Source organism: Lotus japonicus, chromosome 1 (genome assembly GCF_012489685.1).
Source record: "Lotus japonicus ecotype B-129 chromosome 1, LjGifu_v1.2".
Lineage (NCBI taxonomy): Eukaryota > Viridiplantae > Streptophyta > Magnoliopsida > Fabales > Fabaceae > Lotus > Lotus japonicus.
In genome coordinates, this window is record NC_080041.1 from 56,899,340 (window position 1) to 56,918,010 (window position 18,671).

At 35.7% G+C, this 18,671-nt stretch overlaps 1 protein-coding gene across 3 annotated transcripts; it reads right to left on the reverse strand.

Annotated features, from left to right (window-relative positions):
• Nucleotides 1-2,625, reverse strand: LOC130731134 (F-box protein FBW2-like). Of its 3 annotated transcripts, none has more exons than XM_057583337.1 (4): nt 2,417-2,625; nt 2,079-2,152; nt 1,297-1,606; nt 1-781 (listed from the first exon to the last, which is right to left on the reverse strand). In XM_057583337.1, exons 3-4 carry the CDS (start codon nt 1,599-1,601, stop codon nt 127-129), a joined length of 960 nt encoding a protein of 319 aa, XP_057439320.1. In that variant the 5' UTR covers nt 1,602-1,606; nt 2,079-2,152; nt 2,417-2,625; the 3' UTR covers nt 1-126. The 3 variants fall into 3 exon arrangements, with proteins under 3 accessions (XP_057439320.1, XP_057439329.1, XP_057439312.1); XM_057583346.1 differs by lacking the exon at nt 2,417-2,625 and adding an exon at nt 2,272-2,289; XM_057583329.1 differs by lacking the exon at nt 2,079-2,152.
• Nucleotides 2,626-18,671: the final 16,046 nt, after the last annotated feature.

The following is an 18,671-nucleotide window of genomic DNA, read 5'->3' on the forward strand; positions in this document are numbered from 1 at the left end:
TGATGAACAAACTTAACTTCTTCATTTCCAAGGAAAAACACATAATTCACACAGCACATAAAAGTCAAGTACAATCATTAGTTACAGAAAGTTGGAAAGTCCAGCAATTAAACACTAGTACACAGCTTATGGAGATGGAGGCCAATACATTGCTGCATCTTCTATCCCTTCATAAAACCCAAACTGAAGCTCATCTATCCTTCCTTCTTCATCCCACATCCCATCATAACTATCACTATCATCAACATAGTACTCACCCATACCACCATCCACAAAGTCCCACTCAGAAGCATCTGATACATCTGAACAATCATCATCCCATGCATCAATCCCATGAGCGTCAAAAACAAAAGGCCCTAAAACCTTCAGCTTTGGAAAATTCTGCTTCAGAAACACATCATCGTCGAGATGGACACCCCAACACCCTCTCTGATCGAAAAACTCAAGCTTAGGACAGCTTGAAAGTATTTGAAGAGCACCTGAAGTGCTGATTTGATGATAAGCCATTTCAAGGTGCTTGAGCTTAGGCATCGTGGAGGCAATTGCATATGCTTCATCATCTTGCAACGGCTTGCCTGCGGTGTCCAACGGATGCATGTTCCGGCACAACACTTCCAGCAGTTTGCAGTTCTTGCCTATCGTCTCGAGCGCAGAGGCACCGATTTTAATGCAGTAGCTCACATCCAAGAAAGAAATCATGGAAAGCCTTCCAGCAATCTGATCTACAATTGAATCACTCATGCTGCTCCTTGGCAACCGCAGTGTCTGGAGGGAGCCAGCACTTGCAAAAGCGTAAAAGGAGACTAGTATAAGAAAGATTACTAACAGAATTCAAAGCTAAAATAACCATCATGTGGGTATCAACTTAATTATCTTCTACTGCAAAATATATACAATGAGGGTATAAACTTAACTAAACAAACACCATCTATCTAATTTTAATGTGAACCTGCCGGATTTAAATTCACTTCAGGGGAATCCTGCATTCACACATTCAAGCATTTCTAGCTGTCAATATCACAACTTTAAATGTGAATTATCAGATCTTGATTAGAGGGCTCGAAATGCTTGAACGTGTGAATGCAGGAATCCCTTGAATGTAGGAAATCCAAATCCAAACGAGCAGCACAGAAACAATAAAAGAATGTGCCAAATTTATATCCAATTGTAAGACATTTTAGCAGTTAGCAGCAAATTATATTTATCCACAAGATTTCATCTAAACTCTAGCAAACTCCATTGCAATTGCAATTGGTCAAGCACTCAAGTTAATTAGAACAGTGCAGTTCTGCTTACTTTTCAGCAATGAAAGTGAACATCCTCTCAGATTGGAGACCAGAAACACTGAGACTGCGGAGCGATCCACGACTTCTTGTGATGAGCATCTCAAGCATCTGGTCAAGTTGCTCAGGTTGAAAGCGGTTCCACTCCTTAATGTCTATCTCTTGCCAGCAAGAAGGTTCAGTCACTGCTTTAGCCCATGATTTACAAACCCTAGGGATCACTGTCACTCTTTCTTGGAGAGAGAGATTGGTGAATATCACCCCAAGGGCATCAGGAATCAACTCATCCCAACTTCGAAAATCACAAGTTTCTTCCATTCAATCTATAAAAGAACAAAAAAAATTGCACATTTATTGTTTCTTGTTGAGGTTCAATACATAAATATGAAAATGCACATAAAAACATTAACAAACAAGGCAAATTGCACACTGAATGATCAAACTCAAAGAGACCTACATGTCACAGGCACACAAATGAACAGTTCAAGTTCAAAGATTCTTTGAATAACTAGTAAAGAAAGTGTCTTTAGGAAATGATTTGAGAAAATTGAAATCTGGAAGATAAAGAAGCAAGAAACCAAACTTGGTAAGTTGAAGATAAATGAAAAAATCTCAGCTTTAAATGTTCACCTCACAGACTCCCCAATCCCAGCTACAGAAAATTTAGAGAATGGAAACAGAGCATAGGAAAATGCTAACCATGACCAATAGTCCAAACCATTGACTGAAGATAATTGAAAAATCTCATTAAATTGAAGATAATTGAAAAATCTCAGCTTCACATGTTCATCTCACCAGTAAATTTTTTATTTTTTCCAAACGCAGAGCCTAGGAAAATGCTAACCATGACCAAGAGTCCAAGCCATTGACTGAAAATTGAAGATACCACACTTCAGAATTTTGGTAAGTGCTAAGAAAACTTTGAAGTAAGGAAAAAAAATGAAACTTTCAGTTTGAATTTAGCAGATCTTGAGTAAATAGAGAATACCCAAATTGATATTTTTCTTGGGGGAGTTGGGAAGAGAAGATAGGACAGTTAATATCTTTGGTAAATTAAGAAAATAATGGGTATGAGAGAGATAGATAGAGAGTACAAAAATTACTCAGATGCAGCAAAAAGGTGTGAGATTTACCAGAGGGAAAATCTTGAGTTAGGACACAGTGTTACTTCCAGGATCTGAGCTATGGAAGCAGTTACCGGCTAATCCGCCACATGCGCCGGGAAAAGGAGAGGAGAGAAAGATAGAGAGAGACAGAGAGATGAGAGAGGAGCTAGTACAATCTACCCACCTAACCCCACTTCAATGCAACCACCAGAAACAAGAACAAGAGTAAAGACTAAAGACAGAGTAGTATAGCCTAGCAAAGTACGTGTAAGCTAGAGAGAGAGGGTGTGAAATGTGAATGTGTTTTTGGATTTCCATTAAATTTAGTGTGAATTCACGTTGAACTTAACGAGTTAAAATTCTGCTGGTTTACATTAAGTTTAATCTGAAAAATTTTAATTTTCTGTTAATATTTGTTTTTTTATAAGCAAGAATTATATATTGAAATGAAGAACAATGATTACTTCAACCAAATATAGGTAGAAATAAAAAGAGAAGAATAAATTGAATTAAATTTAACAATAACCCACCACCTTCATGGAGGAAGGACTTTAGAAAAATGCCTCTGTTAATGTTTGTGAAATTACCTTAATCACAACACTAAGGAAATGAGGATGAAGTTTCTAACAATGGATGGAGGCCTTTGATAAGAGTTAAGAGTGGATGGTGCTGTGCTTGTAATTTGCTAGAAAGGAAATGAGGGTGTTTGACACTCTAGCTCGTTTGGTTAACTGCTAAAAATATAAAATATGAAAACTAAAATAATATATCTTGAGGTATTTTTGTTGAACTAACAAGATAAACCAAATAATTACTCACACTACCAAATAATTTGACCAGTAGTTTTGGATAAGACTCTTACAAAAATGGTATAGAGATCTGTTTGTGTAGAGAAGCTCAATTATTTGAGTGAGAAAGAAAAGAAGTAAAGTTCTATCCACGAAATGTGTTAGTAAAATGAATTGCGCGGTTCATAGAGAACTATGAACCAATAGTATAGACACTCATAAATATCATATTTTTCTCTTAAATTTTTACTTTTTTATCACATCACATCATATATTATATATTTAACTATTTATATATGACAAGAAGGTTTTTTTTTCTAGATGGTGAGTTAAAAAGGTCATTTATTTTGTTTCAAGGAAGTGTATAATTAAATATTGGATCCACAAACATGAAGTTGAGCCTAAGTTCTTATGCATTGCTCACCGGTCCTATTTTCCTTGAGATATGGAATTCATTACATTGTTTTTTTATTGTTTGAAAAAAAAGGAACCAAAGGTCATACTTCTGCCTGTATCAGGTTGGGGCTCCGCCATGTTTTGCCCGCTAGTACTGATATTTCTTGCCCACTATGCCTACAAGAAGAAAAATACACCTGCCATTAGTTCTTCGCTTGCTGTGTATCGTGGCGGGTTTGGATGATGATTCAGAACTGGTGCGGAGTTGAGGCAGGACTACCAATGGGTTGTTCAGAAACCTTTCTGCAATTTATGCAAGGTTGCGTGAATTCAAGAAGGAGGCGCAGTGCATGGGCAATTTGGGTTGTTGCAATTGGGGTTATCTGATAAAGAAGTAATTCTGTAATATTCAGAGGTGAGGAGTTTGATATCTCAAACGTGGTGGATATGATCCAACTCAAGTCGTGGTCCTGGCTAAAAGCAAAACGTTAGAGGGTTTTCCTATACTTTGATTGAATGGAAACTGAACCCGCTACAATGCTTGGAGGTGCTTTGAAGGGCAGTTGTGTTCTCAGTTCTTGTTTTAGGCCCAAGTGGCTTTAGTCTTTGTCTCTTTTTTCTCTTCTTCCCTCTGTGTTTCTTTTCTTCTGTTTTGTTTTGTTTTTTCCCTCTTTGTATTAAGGGTTGAGGCACACATTGTGCCTCTTTTAATGCTATTCTTGGGCTTATCCAAAAAAATCAGGTTGGGGCTCATAATTTTGAAGTTAATGCATTTTATAAAGTTTTTGATGACTTGTAGATATTAGCTATTATTTCTATTGGATGTTGGGGCACATTGAGTTATTTGATTATAATTTTGTTGTTTATCTTCGTAAATTATTTTTTGATTTTGATATCATAATTTGAAATTTCTTATTCAACTTAATTATCCCGAGTTAAGGTTGGAGCTGGACAATGAAACCGGTTAGCTTTTTTTTCCAGGGAGTTTCAAAAGTGGTTTATTAGACTTGTTTCCATAAACAAATTGTACTAGAGAACTGTTCATAAAGGAAGGGGAATAGAAATTTGTGAAATGCAATTTCTATATAATTATTTTTGCTATTGTTTTGATGGTAGTAGCTTCATTATTAGTCAAAGAATAAAGAAATTGGAAGGCCTTTTCAAAAAATCAGCCACAATTTTAGGAAAAAAATTATCTTGGAAAATTATGGCGGTCCAAACCTCAATTTTATATATATATATATATATATATATATATATATATATATATATATATAGGCTTAAAGGGTTCAAAGGCCCCTGAAATTACAAAGGGAATCAAATCCAGGACCTAAAAAAATTTTGCATCAAATTGGGTCCCTAGAAATTTTTTTTTAATTCAATTAAGGCCAAAGTGTGCCAGAGCCCAATTTTGTCCTAGTCAGCTTATCCACGTGGCTTTTTAATTTATTTTTAATTAGAAAAATTAATTAAAATTAAAATTTTAATTCCAAGTCAGATATATAAGCAGAAAAAAAAAACTTAATAAAATCCTAATCTAAATATAAATCCCTAATCTAAAAAAAATAATTAAAAACCTTATCATCATCATCATCATCTATTCATCATCATCATCATCATCATCATCATATATTCATCTTCATCTTCTTCTTCTTCTTCATTTGTATCATCATCTTCTTCATGTCAATCTAATCCACTCCCTTCCCTGCTCTCCCTCATCCCTCGTTCACTCTTCTTTCAATCTCCATCTCAAGAACAAAACCCAGACAAAATGGTCTTCATCTTCTTCAGCCTCTTCTTCTTCCTTTCTTAACCCCAACATCTTCTTCCTCCCACACCGCCATCCTTCACCACCACCAGAGAACCACCATAGCACCACCAACAATCACAGCCGGAAACACTTCCTCATGCCAACACGCAAATAGAAATCAGAGGTGCACCAAACAATACAATGGATTGGAAACATGAGGTGAAGACACCTCAAATACCCAAAATTTCCAAGCCACTATCATCCAACTATGAACACGGGATTGTCAAATTGGTGTTGTTGACCTGGGAAAAGGCAAGAAAAGAAGAATAACAATAAAAAGGAATGGAAAGTTGAAGAACAGGGAATACACCAGGCTGAATTCACGATCCTAACCGTGAAGTTCGTTGCGCCACCGCCTCAATCACAACCAACACCACGAAACCCAAACCCACCCTAGACCCCAGATCCGGTCACCCACACATCAGATTAAAACTCTTACCTTGAAACCCTCTAAACTCCACTCCATTGTCGCAACCAACCTCCCATTCACCCTCCCTTGGTGTCTCTCAACCCCAATCCCGAAAATGCTCAGATTTCTCCCTCGGAGTCGGAGGCGAGGGCGGCGATCTGAACACAGTGGGGGCCGCCAGCGACCATTAACTGCTATGTCGCCATGAGTACTTGAATCGCCGAGCACTCCAAGAGAATCACCGTCCATGGATTCTGATCTCACGACTTAGGGTTTTGTTTTGGTGAGGAAGTGAGGAACGACTGAGAGAGAGAGGACCAGAGGAAGAAGAAGCAGATACAGTTAATGTTTCAATGGATCTTGGTTTTTGTTGTATATCATGAAGAAGATTAGGTTTAGGTTTAGGGGAAAGAGTTAGAATAGGGGCTGAAGAAGGGTTGAGGATGAAGCTGAATTGAGGGGAATTACATTAGGAATTTGATATTATTAGTTTAGATTAGGAATTTTATTTAGATTATGATTTTATTAATTTTTTTTCTGCTTATTTAACTTACTTGGAATTAAAAAAAAATTAAAAAAGCCACGTGGATAAGCTGACTAGGACAAAATTGTGCTCTGGCACACTTTGGCCTTAATTGAATTAAAAAAATTTTCTAGGGACCCAATTTGATGCAAAATTTTTCTAGGTCCTGGATTTGATTCCCTTTGTAATTTCAGGGGCCTTTGGACCCTTTATATATATATATATATATATATATATATATATATATATATATATATGCATATTACGGCGATCCAAACCGTCATTTTATACAACTGTGGAATTATGAACTACAAAACATAAATTGCAAACAAGAATTTGTGGCGATTGAAACCATCGTTTATTCAATTAGTAAGTTATGGCGGGTGCAACACGGTTTCTCAAAACCGCCAATTTAGAGTGAATGGCGAATGGAATTACGACATAAACAAAAAGAGATTAATTTCTATGCACCGACGGTGTAAAAAGTTTTACACCATCATTCAATCACAACCTTCCATTTCCTATTTTTAGATATTCTTAAATTCAAAATTAATTGTAAGCTAACAAAATGGAGGGATGTGATTGAATGATGGTGTAAAACTTATTTACACCGTCGGTGCATAGAAATTAATCTCAAACAAAAAACCACCATTGTTACATATAGTAGCGGTTTAAACCGAAGCAACTTGCAAAAAACCGCTGCAATTTGCATCTTTTGTAGTGGATGATCGGGCATGGTGATTGCCATGAAAACGTCTAGTGACGTTTGCAGATCACCACAAAATTTAGGAAGACTGCCACACAAAAAATGCTTGTTTAGTGCTATTTTTGAAATAGTTTATGCTTGAATATTTATTATATATCTCTTGTTAGAAGTCCCACATTGGCTAGAGATGTGACCAACCAAGTGCTTATAAAGGGTAGAGCAACCCTCAACTCTTGAGCTAGCTTTTGAGTTGAGTATAGGCCTCCCAATTTCTAATATCTCTTGTTTTTATTTCTTTATGTATCATATTGATAAGATTATGTTTCCTAATTTTTTTTTTTGATAAGCCAACACATTGCATTTAACCAGCACAAGGGGTGCTAACCCAAATACAATGAGAGAAGATTCTGTCAAAAAACAGAAATCAAAGGTACAATAGGGAGAAAGCAGTAAACTAGAAAATGAAAAATATATGAAGGCAACCCGCAAAGGTGGATGGGTTTATGTATTCATGGTTTGAGTGGAAGGAGAATCCAGGGGTATGCATTCTTTCTTTATAGTGGTTGGACACACTATCTGGATGTTGGGGCGTGTTATGTATGATGGTGGCACACAATATTGCTGCGGTTTGTTACTGGGATGGTTTGGAGGCAATAAATCAGCGGTGGATCTTTGCTGCTAGATTTCTAGGAATAGGCTGTGAAGGCACAATAATTTGTGGTCTTTTTTGCGGGTTGCCTTCATATATTTTTCATTTTCTAGTTTACTGCTTTCTCCCTATTGTACCTTTGATTTCTGTTTTTTGACAGAATCTTCTCTCATTGTATTTGGGTTAGCACCCCTTGTGCTGGTTAAATGCAATGTGTTGGCTTATCAAAAAAAAAAATTAGGAAACATAATCTTATCAATATGATACATAAAGAAATAAAAACAAGAGATATTAGAAATTGGGATGCCTATACTCAACTCAAAAGCTAGCTCAAGAGTTGAGGGTTGCTCTACCCTTTATAAGCACTTGGTTGGTCACATCTCTAGCCAATGTGGGACTTCCATCATACATAACACGCCCCAACATCCGGATAGTGTGTCCAACCACTATAAAGAAAGAATGCATACCCCTGGATTCTCCTTCCACTCAAACCATGAATACATAAACCCATCCACCTTTGCCCTCAACCACTGCCATGCTCCTAATAACTTTAACTTTTGAATGTCCTTCTTCAACATAATTTTATTCGGAACTTGAAAGAGAAATAACTTTTAATTAAACATTAGAAATATTTCATATAATAACTTTGACTTTGACTAAAACTCATTTAAATATTACATATCAATATTATTACGTAATAAAATAATATAGTATTAAGTCTATTCAAAGTCAATTTAATATTTTATTAATTTGAATTAGTAGTCATGTATTGACGTTTGCTTATTTATGAAATAATTTTGAAAACTATAAATGTTATATATTTTAGCATATTAATTATGAAAAAAATCTTCCAATATTAATTAATATCAATCAATTATTTTTCTAGAATTTATATAAAATGATTCATTAATTCTAATAATGTATTGTAATTTTAATAATTTATTGACGTGTTTTGTTCATCAACAAATAAGTCAAACCTTACAAAATTATTATTTAGTTTAAGAATGACGTGGTTTGTTCATCAACTTCAGTGTTTTGTTCCTTGGAAAAAAATGTTTAATTTAGAACTCTATGTCAATTGAGTGACTTTTTCCATAGCTATTATTAAATTAAATGGATTCTTTGGGATGGTATTAACTGCATTAAAATTTCTTTGTTGAGTCAATTTGCTTAGCAAAGAGTATTAAATGCATTTTCATCTCTTTAGTGGTATGTACACGTCGTTTTTAGGTCTTGCCCTCTATATATATTTTTGTCTCCAGCCTGTTTACCACGTATTGAGCAGCTCACCCTCAAGAAGCTGAGTAAGAGGTATGTCCCTTTGTATATGCTTTTGTGTTCTTGTGGATTTGTTAGGATGAGTTTAAAAATTCATGTAGATTTTGTTGTTGCATTCACATGGTATTCTGAATAGGGTTTTCTCCAACATTTGAATTGGCAAGTACTTCAAAATGTTTAATTGATTATGTAGAATATTAATGTATTAATACCAATTGATGCAGGAGAAATCAAGCAATGATTAAAAGTAAGTCAGATTCAAGATACTCGAATAATCACTTACCTTATGATATTTTGGTGAAAATTTTCATGGTCCTCAATGTTGTAGACCTTGGAATTGTCTAATTAGTTTGCAAATCTTGGAAGAGTGCTAGTAGCGCTTTGGCATAAGGTTGATCTCTCTAGACTTAGCTCTAGATTTTTCTACATACCTAGCAACATAAGATCTTGGATTGCTAGCTATAAGCGTTCAACAGGCACAAAAATGGCTCAATTCTTAAATCATGCTTTGAGTTTGAGTGCTGGAAACATAAGTTGCTTAATATTTAATTTTTATATACCCTTAACTGACATCCAGTTAATCATAGCTGCTCAAATGTAAAATTTTTTTAAAGCAGAATGAAATATATTAATATATAGAAAGTGTTGAGAAACAACCAATCTCAATATGGGTAAAATAACGTAGCAACATAAACTAAATGACTCAACTCTTAAAGCATTCTCTGATTGTATTATGTAGTAAACAATTGAATATATTGTCCTACGCTCTAGTCTTTACATGTTGTCAAATAATTAATTATCAAATTCCATATTTACATTCTTGTGTACTAACTTTAAGGTGGAAACTACAACGTTATAACCACCAGGAAAATAATGCAAGAAGTGGCAGCCTTCACCAAATGGGCAACCGGAAGTGCTTCAAAAATACATTACGACACAATCAGATGAACATCAAACCAAATTAATATAATTACATGAAAATGAACGTCTTATTTTCTGTTTTCTACAGAAAAAGTGAATAGTAACTGAATAGTTTTCACCTTAAAGTTAGAACATAGGAATGTAAATATTGAATTAGATAATTAATTATTTGGCAACATGTAAAGATTAAAACGTAGGAGAATACATTCAACTATTAACTACATAATACATTCAACTGCATCTATGGATCACCCTCTCAGGGGCTTTGAAAAAGGAGAAATAGAAAAGTTGGATAGATGATAAAGTGCTCTTGATTAGGCATAGGCGACCCCCGAACGAGAGAGTTTTTTGACGCCATTTTGTTAAGTTCTTCCACAACTTATGAATGACTGGATTCCAGAACTCCAACCTTTTATGATTGCCCCCCACTTGAATTCCCAAGTAAACGAATGAGATTCTCATAGTTTTACGATTTAGGGGGTTTGCTAGCATTTGAGTTTCTCTGCATTCAGTAGAAATTCCCACAAGTTTACTCTTGTGAAAATTCACTTTTAAACCCGATGCTAATTCGAAACACCTTAAGATTCCTTTTAAAGGAACAAAGTTCCTCTCCATATAATAAAGTGTCGTCAGCGAATTGTAACATTAATACCTCAACCTCTGCTGAATCCTCAAACTTGTTTAAGCGAACAACGTGCCTCATGAGTTCGTTGAGTCCTTGCGCCACCACAAGGAAAAGGAAATGGGCATTGGGATTTTCTTGGCGGAGGCCTTTTGTCATTTTAAACTCGTCGCTTGGACTACCGTTTAAAAGTCTCGATACATATGCAGATTCAAGGCACCCTTTGACCCATGTGATGCATTTTTCACTAAAATTCAGTCTTCTTAGCATGTAATAGAGAAATTCCCAACGGATCGAGTCGTATGCTTTCTCATAGTCGACATTGAATGACATGGTTTTCTTCTTCCTAGCCTTAGCATCATGAACTAGCTCGTTTGTGATCACTACGCTGTCAAGCATCCCCCTTCCTTCAAAGAATGCAAATTGGTTCTCATCAATCACACTGCTAAGAGCCTGATTTTTGTTTGTTTGCAAGAATCTTTAATGCCACTGTCTTATATACACAACCAATATGGGAAATGGGCCTATAATCATTCAAGCCCTGAAGGGAATCAGATATGGGGATTAAGGCTATAAAAGAAGAGTTATACCCTTTGGGCCATTTACCAGATTTGTGAAAGTCATTCAAGACTCGACGAATGTCATTAGCAACAGGTGCCAAAACTCTTTAATGAATTTGAAATTTATCCGTCAGGACCTTGGCACTTCTTACCCTCACACTCCCATACAACATCTTTTTTTTTCTTAGGTTCCAAACTGTTCATCCAATTGCAGTTTTTCAGTCTTTGAAATTTTGCTGAAACGAACGTCGTCAAGAGTAACAAGTAGTCCATTTTCATTCTTGAATCTTGATTCCAAGAACTATTTAACCTCCAAACTCATTCCTACCAAGTGATTAGTTGTCCTCCTCTAGTTGATAATTGAATGGAAACAATTTGTGTTAGAATCCCCTTCTTGTAACCCTTTGCATCATGACTTTTGGTATAAGATGGACTCCTTAAATCTAGATACCTTATAATATTTTGACATTAAGTCCCGCCTCAAGGTATGATCCTCTTCACTCAAGCCCACAAATTCTAATTTCAGGTCCAGTTCTGTCATCTTCCCCACTATCTCTTTTTGGATTGACCCCTATTAGAATTCCCAAGTACACAAAAGAATTGACATCACCTTGCAATTAAGTTGGACTGGGCGAGCCCCCAGGGTCCCTCGCCCAGGATGCTCACTGATGACCCGGATTTAGTAGTGTTTTTAGGGTATTTTCATTGTAAGTTTTGAGTCTTTTTCGTTTGTCTCATATAGTGTTTCATGCATTCTCATGCATTTTTACTTTTATTTGTGCATTTGTATTAGTTTAGTAATTTTGTAGTTTTATAAGGGCTTTAGTTGCATTTTATTAGAGTTTAGGAGTCTTAGGCAATTTCCACTTGTTTTGGAGCCTTTGTGCAAAACTGACCTTTAAGTTTCAAGATATTTTCCAAGTATGTTCATCAAGGTTTCAGGTTGAATCAGCTGAAGAGGGAAGGTCTAGAGGCTTGGATAATTGAATGGAGGCTTAAAGAGGAGTAAATAGGAGTTAAAATGAAGATCAAGGGACTTTCCAGTGAGTCTGAGCGCCTAGGCACTCTGAATTGGCGCCTAGGCGCCAATTACCTTCCAGAGGCATTTTTTCAGCTCTGAATTGGCGCCTGAGCGCCCGGAACAGCCTAAACTCGTGATTTTTGCCTATAAATAGGATTTTATTCATTTTCTTTGGTAATCTTTGATATCTATTTCATTTTTATATAAGTTTAGAAGGAGAGGAACATCTAGGAGAGTGAGAGAAGGCTTCCAAGCTTGTAATTCAGGTTCTTAGTTGCCATGCTTGGCTAATCTCTCTTCTATTGCTTTGGTTTTCTTTGTAAGACTTTTCATATTTGAGTTATAATCTTAAGTTCTTTCCCACATGTTCTTCTTCTCTCCTTGAATCCCATTTTCTGAATATCAATCTAAGCTTGTATGCATGCTTGCTTTATGCTTTTCTATAATCAGAACGGAAGTTTGTTATAGATTAGGGAACCGATTTGGGATTACCCCTTCTATGCTTGCTACTAGGAATAGAGGAAGGGTTGGGTTTTGATGGCCTGAATTTGCATGATCTAAAACCTCATATAAATGACTAAGTACACAAGGAATTGGGCTTAGCTTTTAGTATGAGAGAATTGCTTATGTGAGGAATCAATAAGTGAGTAACTAGGCTATATCATCAAGGAGAGATTCATGAGTTCATGTTCTTAGAATGATGTTCTTAAATTGGCTAGTTGAGCAAGGATCCAAAGCATGCTCTTTTCTGAGTTTATGTTTATTTTCCCTTTTTACTACTTCGACGTTTCATCATCTCAATAAAACAAACCTTCAAACTCAAGGCTTAAGCTGAATTTTTTCACTCACAATCCCTGTGGTTCAATATTTAAAACCGGGTGGATTCGTACACTTGCGGATTGGCCAACACTCACACTTAAGAACGGGATAGACCCAGGTCTTTTGGGCCTCGCACCCCAAGGCCCAATCGGCCCATTTAGACAGATTAAAGGCACGAATGCCCAACCCCAAATCTATAAATAGGGGACGGTCACCAATTGTAAGGGACTCTTAGCTCATTTGGCAATAAGAACATTGAAATTCAGTTATATCTTCTCTCTCAAAACAGTTAAGAGTTCATCTCTCTCAGATTTCCGATCACACTCCACACACTCTAGGCACCATGCCTTGACTCTATGTTCTTGACGGGAACATAAGTATTGCTTCGTATTGTTGGATTTCATTACTTTCTATTTCCACTCCAGCTAGTATACGCATGTATAAGTTTAACTTAAGGTCTGACATCTTTTTAAAGCACCTCAAAATGCTTTTTACCACTATGATTTCAACTATTGTTGCTGATTAGCATCATTGAGGTTCTGAGTTTTTGTTCTTATTTTATCTGCTTAATTTGATCATTTAATTGTGTTTAGAATGCATTTGAAGAGGGCCCCATGTTTCATGGAAAAAAATTATCTCGTTGATAAGTTCCGTATATAGGACGAAAAATTCCATTCTTAAAAAGATTGAGTAAAAGCTCTGCCCTCTCTCCTCATTTTCACGCTTGACCTAGCCTCCTTGAGTGGCCGTCGCCTGCCACTGTGCGCGGCGGCGAAGCTTTGGATCGGCCGATCTGGTTCGTGCTCGCCTTCTGTCTCTCTGCTCCTTCCTCCGCCGGCGTCTTGCTCTGCGTTTGGTGTCGTTCTCGTCCGCCTCTTTTTTTCAGTCGCTCTCGCTGCTAGTTCGTTGCTGGGGTTGTGTTACATATCTGACTTCGTTGGTTCTTTTAGATCTGGCCTCTTTGGGTTCGGTGGTGGTTGGCTTGTTCGTGGGTCTATGCCGAACAATGTTGGATGTGGTTCTTGGGGCGTGCGGCGGTAAATCTGAAATAGAACCCAGGCGTGACTTCTTCACCCTCCCAATCGCTCCTTCATCGCTTGAAAACGTTGCACGCTCGCCGTGGGAGGTGAACCTGTTTTCCTTTTAGATTGCGGGACTCCAATCCTAGTTGCAATCCAGGTTGTGAATGGTGGCACCAGTAAATTATGCAAGCCAAGAATTATTCTTTTTTTAAGACCCTCATTTACTGTTAGAGTTTATATTTCATGTTAATGGAATGAGCTTGCTTATGGAAAGCTGGATTTATATGAAGCTAAAGGATTGGTGCTGCAATAGCAAAGAACTTTTCTTGTTGGCGTTAGAGAGACCATAAGAAGTCAAATTGGTGCAACTTGGAGTTATTCTCTTTGAGGACTCATACCTGCACTCCTAACTTGACCGTAGTCTTCATAGAATTGGATCTTTTTTTATGATTGGTTTCTACATTGTGGAAGCTAATTCATGAGGTGTTATTTACTCCTGGCTTGGTTCTGAATTTGGAATATGATATCACGTATATTCAAATATCATGCTTTGTGAATTGGTGTGTGGCAGCGTTCTTCTAGTTTTTGATGGGTATTGATTCGGTTTGGTGCCTTCGGAGTGCTGAGTGTTGTTTAGTCTCCCTCACCTTTTTGCAACTTTGGCGTCGGCGGAAGATCGGAAGATTCTTCCAGGTATGTTCGTGAGGTGTTTCAAGGTGGAGTTATGGCCGAAGGCAGAATGCAGCCGGTGTGACGTCGTTCATTGTCATAGTTCTGTTTTGCAGCTCGAGGTCAACGGTGAAGGTGGTGAAGTTTTGAGCCGACAGTGTGCGGATCGGGTCGTTGGTTTGTTTCCCTTAGGTTTTATACTTTCGCTTTTCAGTTGATGTCCTGTGATGATTTTCATCCGCTCCAATAGTGGGATGTGCTCTTTTTTTTTGTTTATGTGGCTTTTCTTTGCCCCATCTCGGTCCCTGACAGATGCTCAGTCTCATTGGCCGTTTACTACTTTATTCGGGTTTGGACCTTGTCAATATCGCTTGGGTTTTTCCTGCAATTTGTGCAGGGTACGTGTTTTTTAGGTGTGCATTTTTAATGTCTATTCTTTGGGCGCACCAGAGCAATTTGATTTCTATGTATTTCTGTGTATTATTGGAGGGGATTATGATTACTTTGTTCAATTCTGCTTATACAATCAACCATTCCATCTAATAAACTTTTTCTTTCAAAAAAAAAAAAAGTTCCATATATAGGACTGGTATTCTATTCAATTTGGTCATTCTTTGTGGTTTCTTTGAAATATTGCTTCTTGAGCATCTATGATCTTCATATAATTTTTTCTTGAGCAAAGAAAGTCATGATAGGTTGAAGTCTCAAATATTTATCTTGAGGTTCACACAAGGAAGGTATTTCTTTCTCTTTGCTATTTACCACTCTTATTAAATAACCTATTTCATACTTTTAGGTCTCAATACATTTCTATTGAAGATGTTTGATTTACACTAAAAAAAGAAGATGTTTGATTTGTTAGATGTTCTGATTATAAGTAAATTTTTATGAAAAAGATATGTTTCTTTTTTAGAACATTGTCTCTTGCAATTTGATATATTTTCTTTGAATGCCTTATTTTATAGATACTTTGCTGATTATAGTGTTAGTCATTTAGTATGAAAATAACTAGAAATTTAATTACGATAACTTATGACTTGAAGGCTTTGATGGATGAAGAAACACATAAGTTAAGGATTTAGTCATTAGATTAATTTAGAACAAAGCTTGAAGCTTAATGCAGTATTTAGTTTGATCAGTTATAATTCATAAATGTCATCCCCTTATCCTTTGTATGTGATTGTTTATTACTTATACATGGCTACTTATTCCGGATAGGTTTTGTAGTAGAAGTACTATAACTTTTTAAATATAAGATTATAGAATTTGAATCCCCATAGTTGAGAAAGCAGCATGTGATAGACAGTACAACGCCGCTGCTAAATTCCCTTAACAAGGATCAAATTCCGGTTATATTGTAATTTTTTGCTACACTAATACATTTTGTTTCATCTGGTAATGGTATCTTTAATTATAAATACTTAATTATCATATACAAGATCGTTGCATTATACCTTTAATTTGGAAGATGGCGGGTTTAAAAGACCATCTATTTTGTTTCAAGAAAGTGTATAATTAAATATTGGATCCACAAACATGAAGTTGAGCCTAAGCGTTTATGCATTGCTCACCATTCCTATTTTCCATGATATATGGAATTCATTACAATATTTTTTTATTGTTTGAAAATAAAGGAACCAAAGGTCATGCTTCTAGCTGCATCAGGTTGGGGCTCCGCCATGTTTTACCTGCTAGTACTGATATTTCTTTCCCACTATGGCTACAAGAAGAGAAATGCACCTACCATTTGTTCTTCGCTTGCTGTGTATCGTGGCGGGTTTGGATGATGATTCTGAACTGGTGCGGAGTTGAGGCAGTACTACCAATGGGCTGTTCAGAAAACTTTCTGCAATTTATGGAAGGTTGTGTAAATTCAAGAAGGAGGCACGGTGCGTGGGCAATTTGGGGTTATCTTGTAAAGAAGGAATTTTGTAATATTCAGAGGTGAGGAGTTTGATATCTCAAACGTGGTGGATAAGATCCAACTCAAGTCGTGGTCCTGGCTAAAAGCAAAAGGATAGAGGGTTTTCCTATACTTTGATTGAATGGAAACAAAACCCGCTACAGTGCTTGAAGATGCTTTGTAGGGCAGCTGTGTTCTCAATTCCTGTTTTAGGCCCAAGTGGCTCTAGTCTTTGTCTCTTTTTTCTCCTCTTCTCTCTGTGTGTTCTTTTCTTCTGTTTTGTTTTGTTTTTCCCCCCTCTTTGTATTAAGGGTTGAGGCACCTCTTGTGCTTCCTTTAATGCAATTCTTGGGCCAATCCAAAAAAAATCTGGTTGGGGTTCATAGTTTGGAAGTTAATGCATTTTATAAAGTTTTTGATGACTTGAAGATATCAGCTATTATTTCTACTAGATATTGAGTTATTTGATTATAAATTTGTTGTTTATCTTCGTTAATTATTTTTTGATTTTGATATTATAATTAATTTGAAATAACTTTTTCAACTTAATTATCCCAAGTTAAGTTTGGAGCTGGACAATGAAATTGGTTAGCTTTTTGTCAGGTAGCTTCAAAAGTGGTTTATTAGCCCTGTTTCCATAAACAAATTGTACTACAAAGAACTGTTTATAAAATCAAGAAATTGGAAGGCCTTTTCCAAAAATCAGCCAATGATCTAGACGTTTTCATGGTATTCACTACAAAGAACTGAAATCCATGAATGCTGAACTGGCTGCATCTAATACCATTGATAGTCCTCTCTCTTCATTTTCAAATATACCTCTGATTTCCATAAAATAACGTCTCGTGCCAGATAGCAGCAATCTTTCACATATTAATTATGAAAATAATCTTCTAATATTAATTAATATGAATAAATGACTTTTCTAGAATTTATATAAAATGATTCATTATATTAATTCTAAAAGTATTGTAATTTTAATAATTCATTGAAAATTTCAAATTATAAAAAATAATAAAATTCAATTTAAATGATACTAAGTACAAAGTTAAAGTGTTTGAAAAATGGTACCATAACATAATAATAATTTTAAAATTTATTTATCAATATCTTTCACAACTTACATATTCGCCTATAAACCTACCGCCGATGATTGATGAATTGATATAAGATTGTTCTAACTTAACTAGAGAATTTAAGTTTGAGAATACAAATGGTGGTAGTGAGAGGCGCTATTAAATCAAGTTTGATGTGGTTTGTTCATCAAATAATTTAGATCTAACCTTACAAAATTATTATTTAGTTTGAAAAGTTAAGTTTAGAACTTTATGTTAATTGGAGGACTTTTTCATAGCTACTATCTCCGTTTCTTATTAACTGTCCACTTTGAAGAAATTTTGTTGTTCCTATATATTTGTCCACTTATAATTTCAAGAGAGCATTAATTGATGTTTTTCCAAGTAATGTCCTTCAGGGAATGAAGAAAGATGAAATACATTCTAAAGGGTAAAAAGGAAAACAAATAATACTTTTCTAAAAATCAACAAATTAATTGCATTTCTTAATATGTGTGCTTCTTCTCTTTCTGGACATTTAAATAAGAACGGATGTAATATTATTAAACTAAATGCATTCTTTTGGAAGGTATTAACTGCATTAAAACTTTTTTGTAGAGTCAATTTGATTTGTAAAGAGTATTAAATGCATTCTTATCTCTTTAGTTTTTTTTGTTAGACAAATATTCTTATCTATTTAGTGGTCTACACTATCTCATTGAATGTACACGTCATTTTTAGGTCTTGCACTCTATATATAATTATGTCTTCAGTCTGTATACCACATAACAAGCAACCCACCCCCCAAGAAGCTGAGTAAGAGGTATGTCCCTCTGTATATGCTTTTGTGTTCTTGTGGATTTGTAAGGATGAGTATGATAAAAATCATGTAGATTTTGTTGTTGCACTCACATGGTTTTCTGAATAGGGTTTTCTGCAACATTTGTATTTGCAAGTACTTTAGGATGTTTAATTGATTATGCAGAATATTAATGTCTTAATACCAATTGATGCAGGAGAAATCAAGCAATGAAGAAGAGTAAGTTAGCTCCAAGATACTCGAATGATCATTTACCTTATGATATTTTAGTGAAAATTTTCATGGTCCTCAATGTTGTTGACCTTGGAATT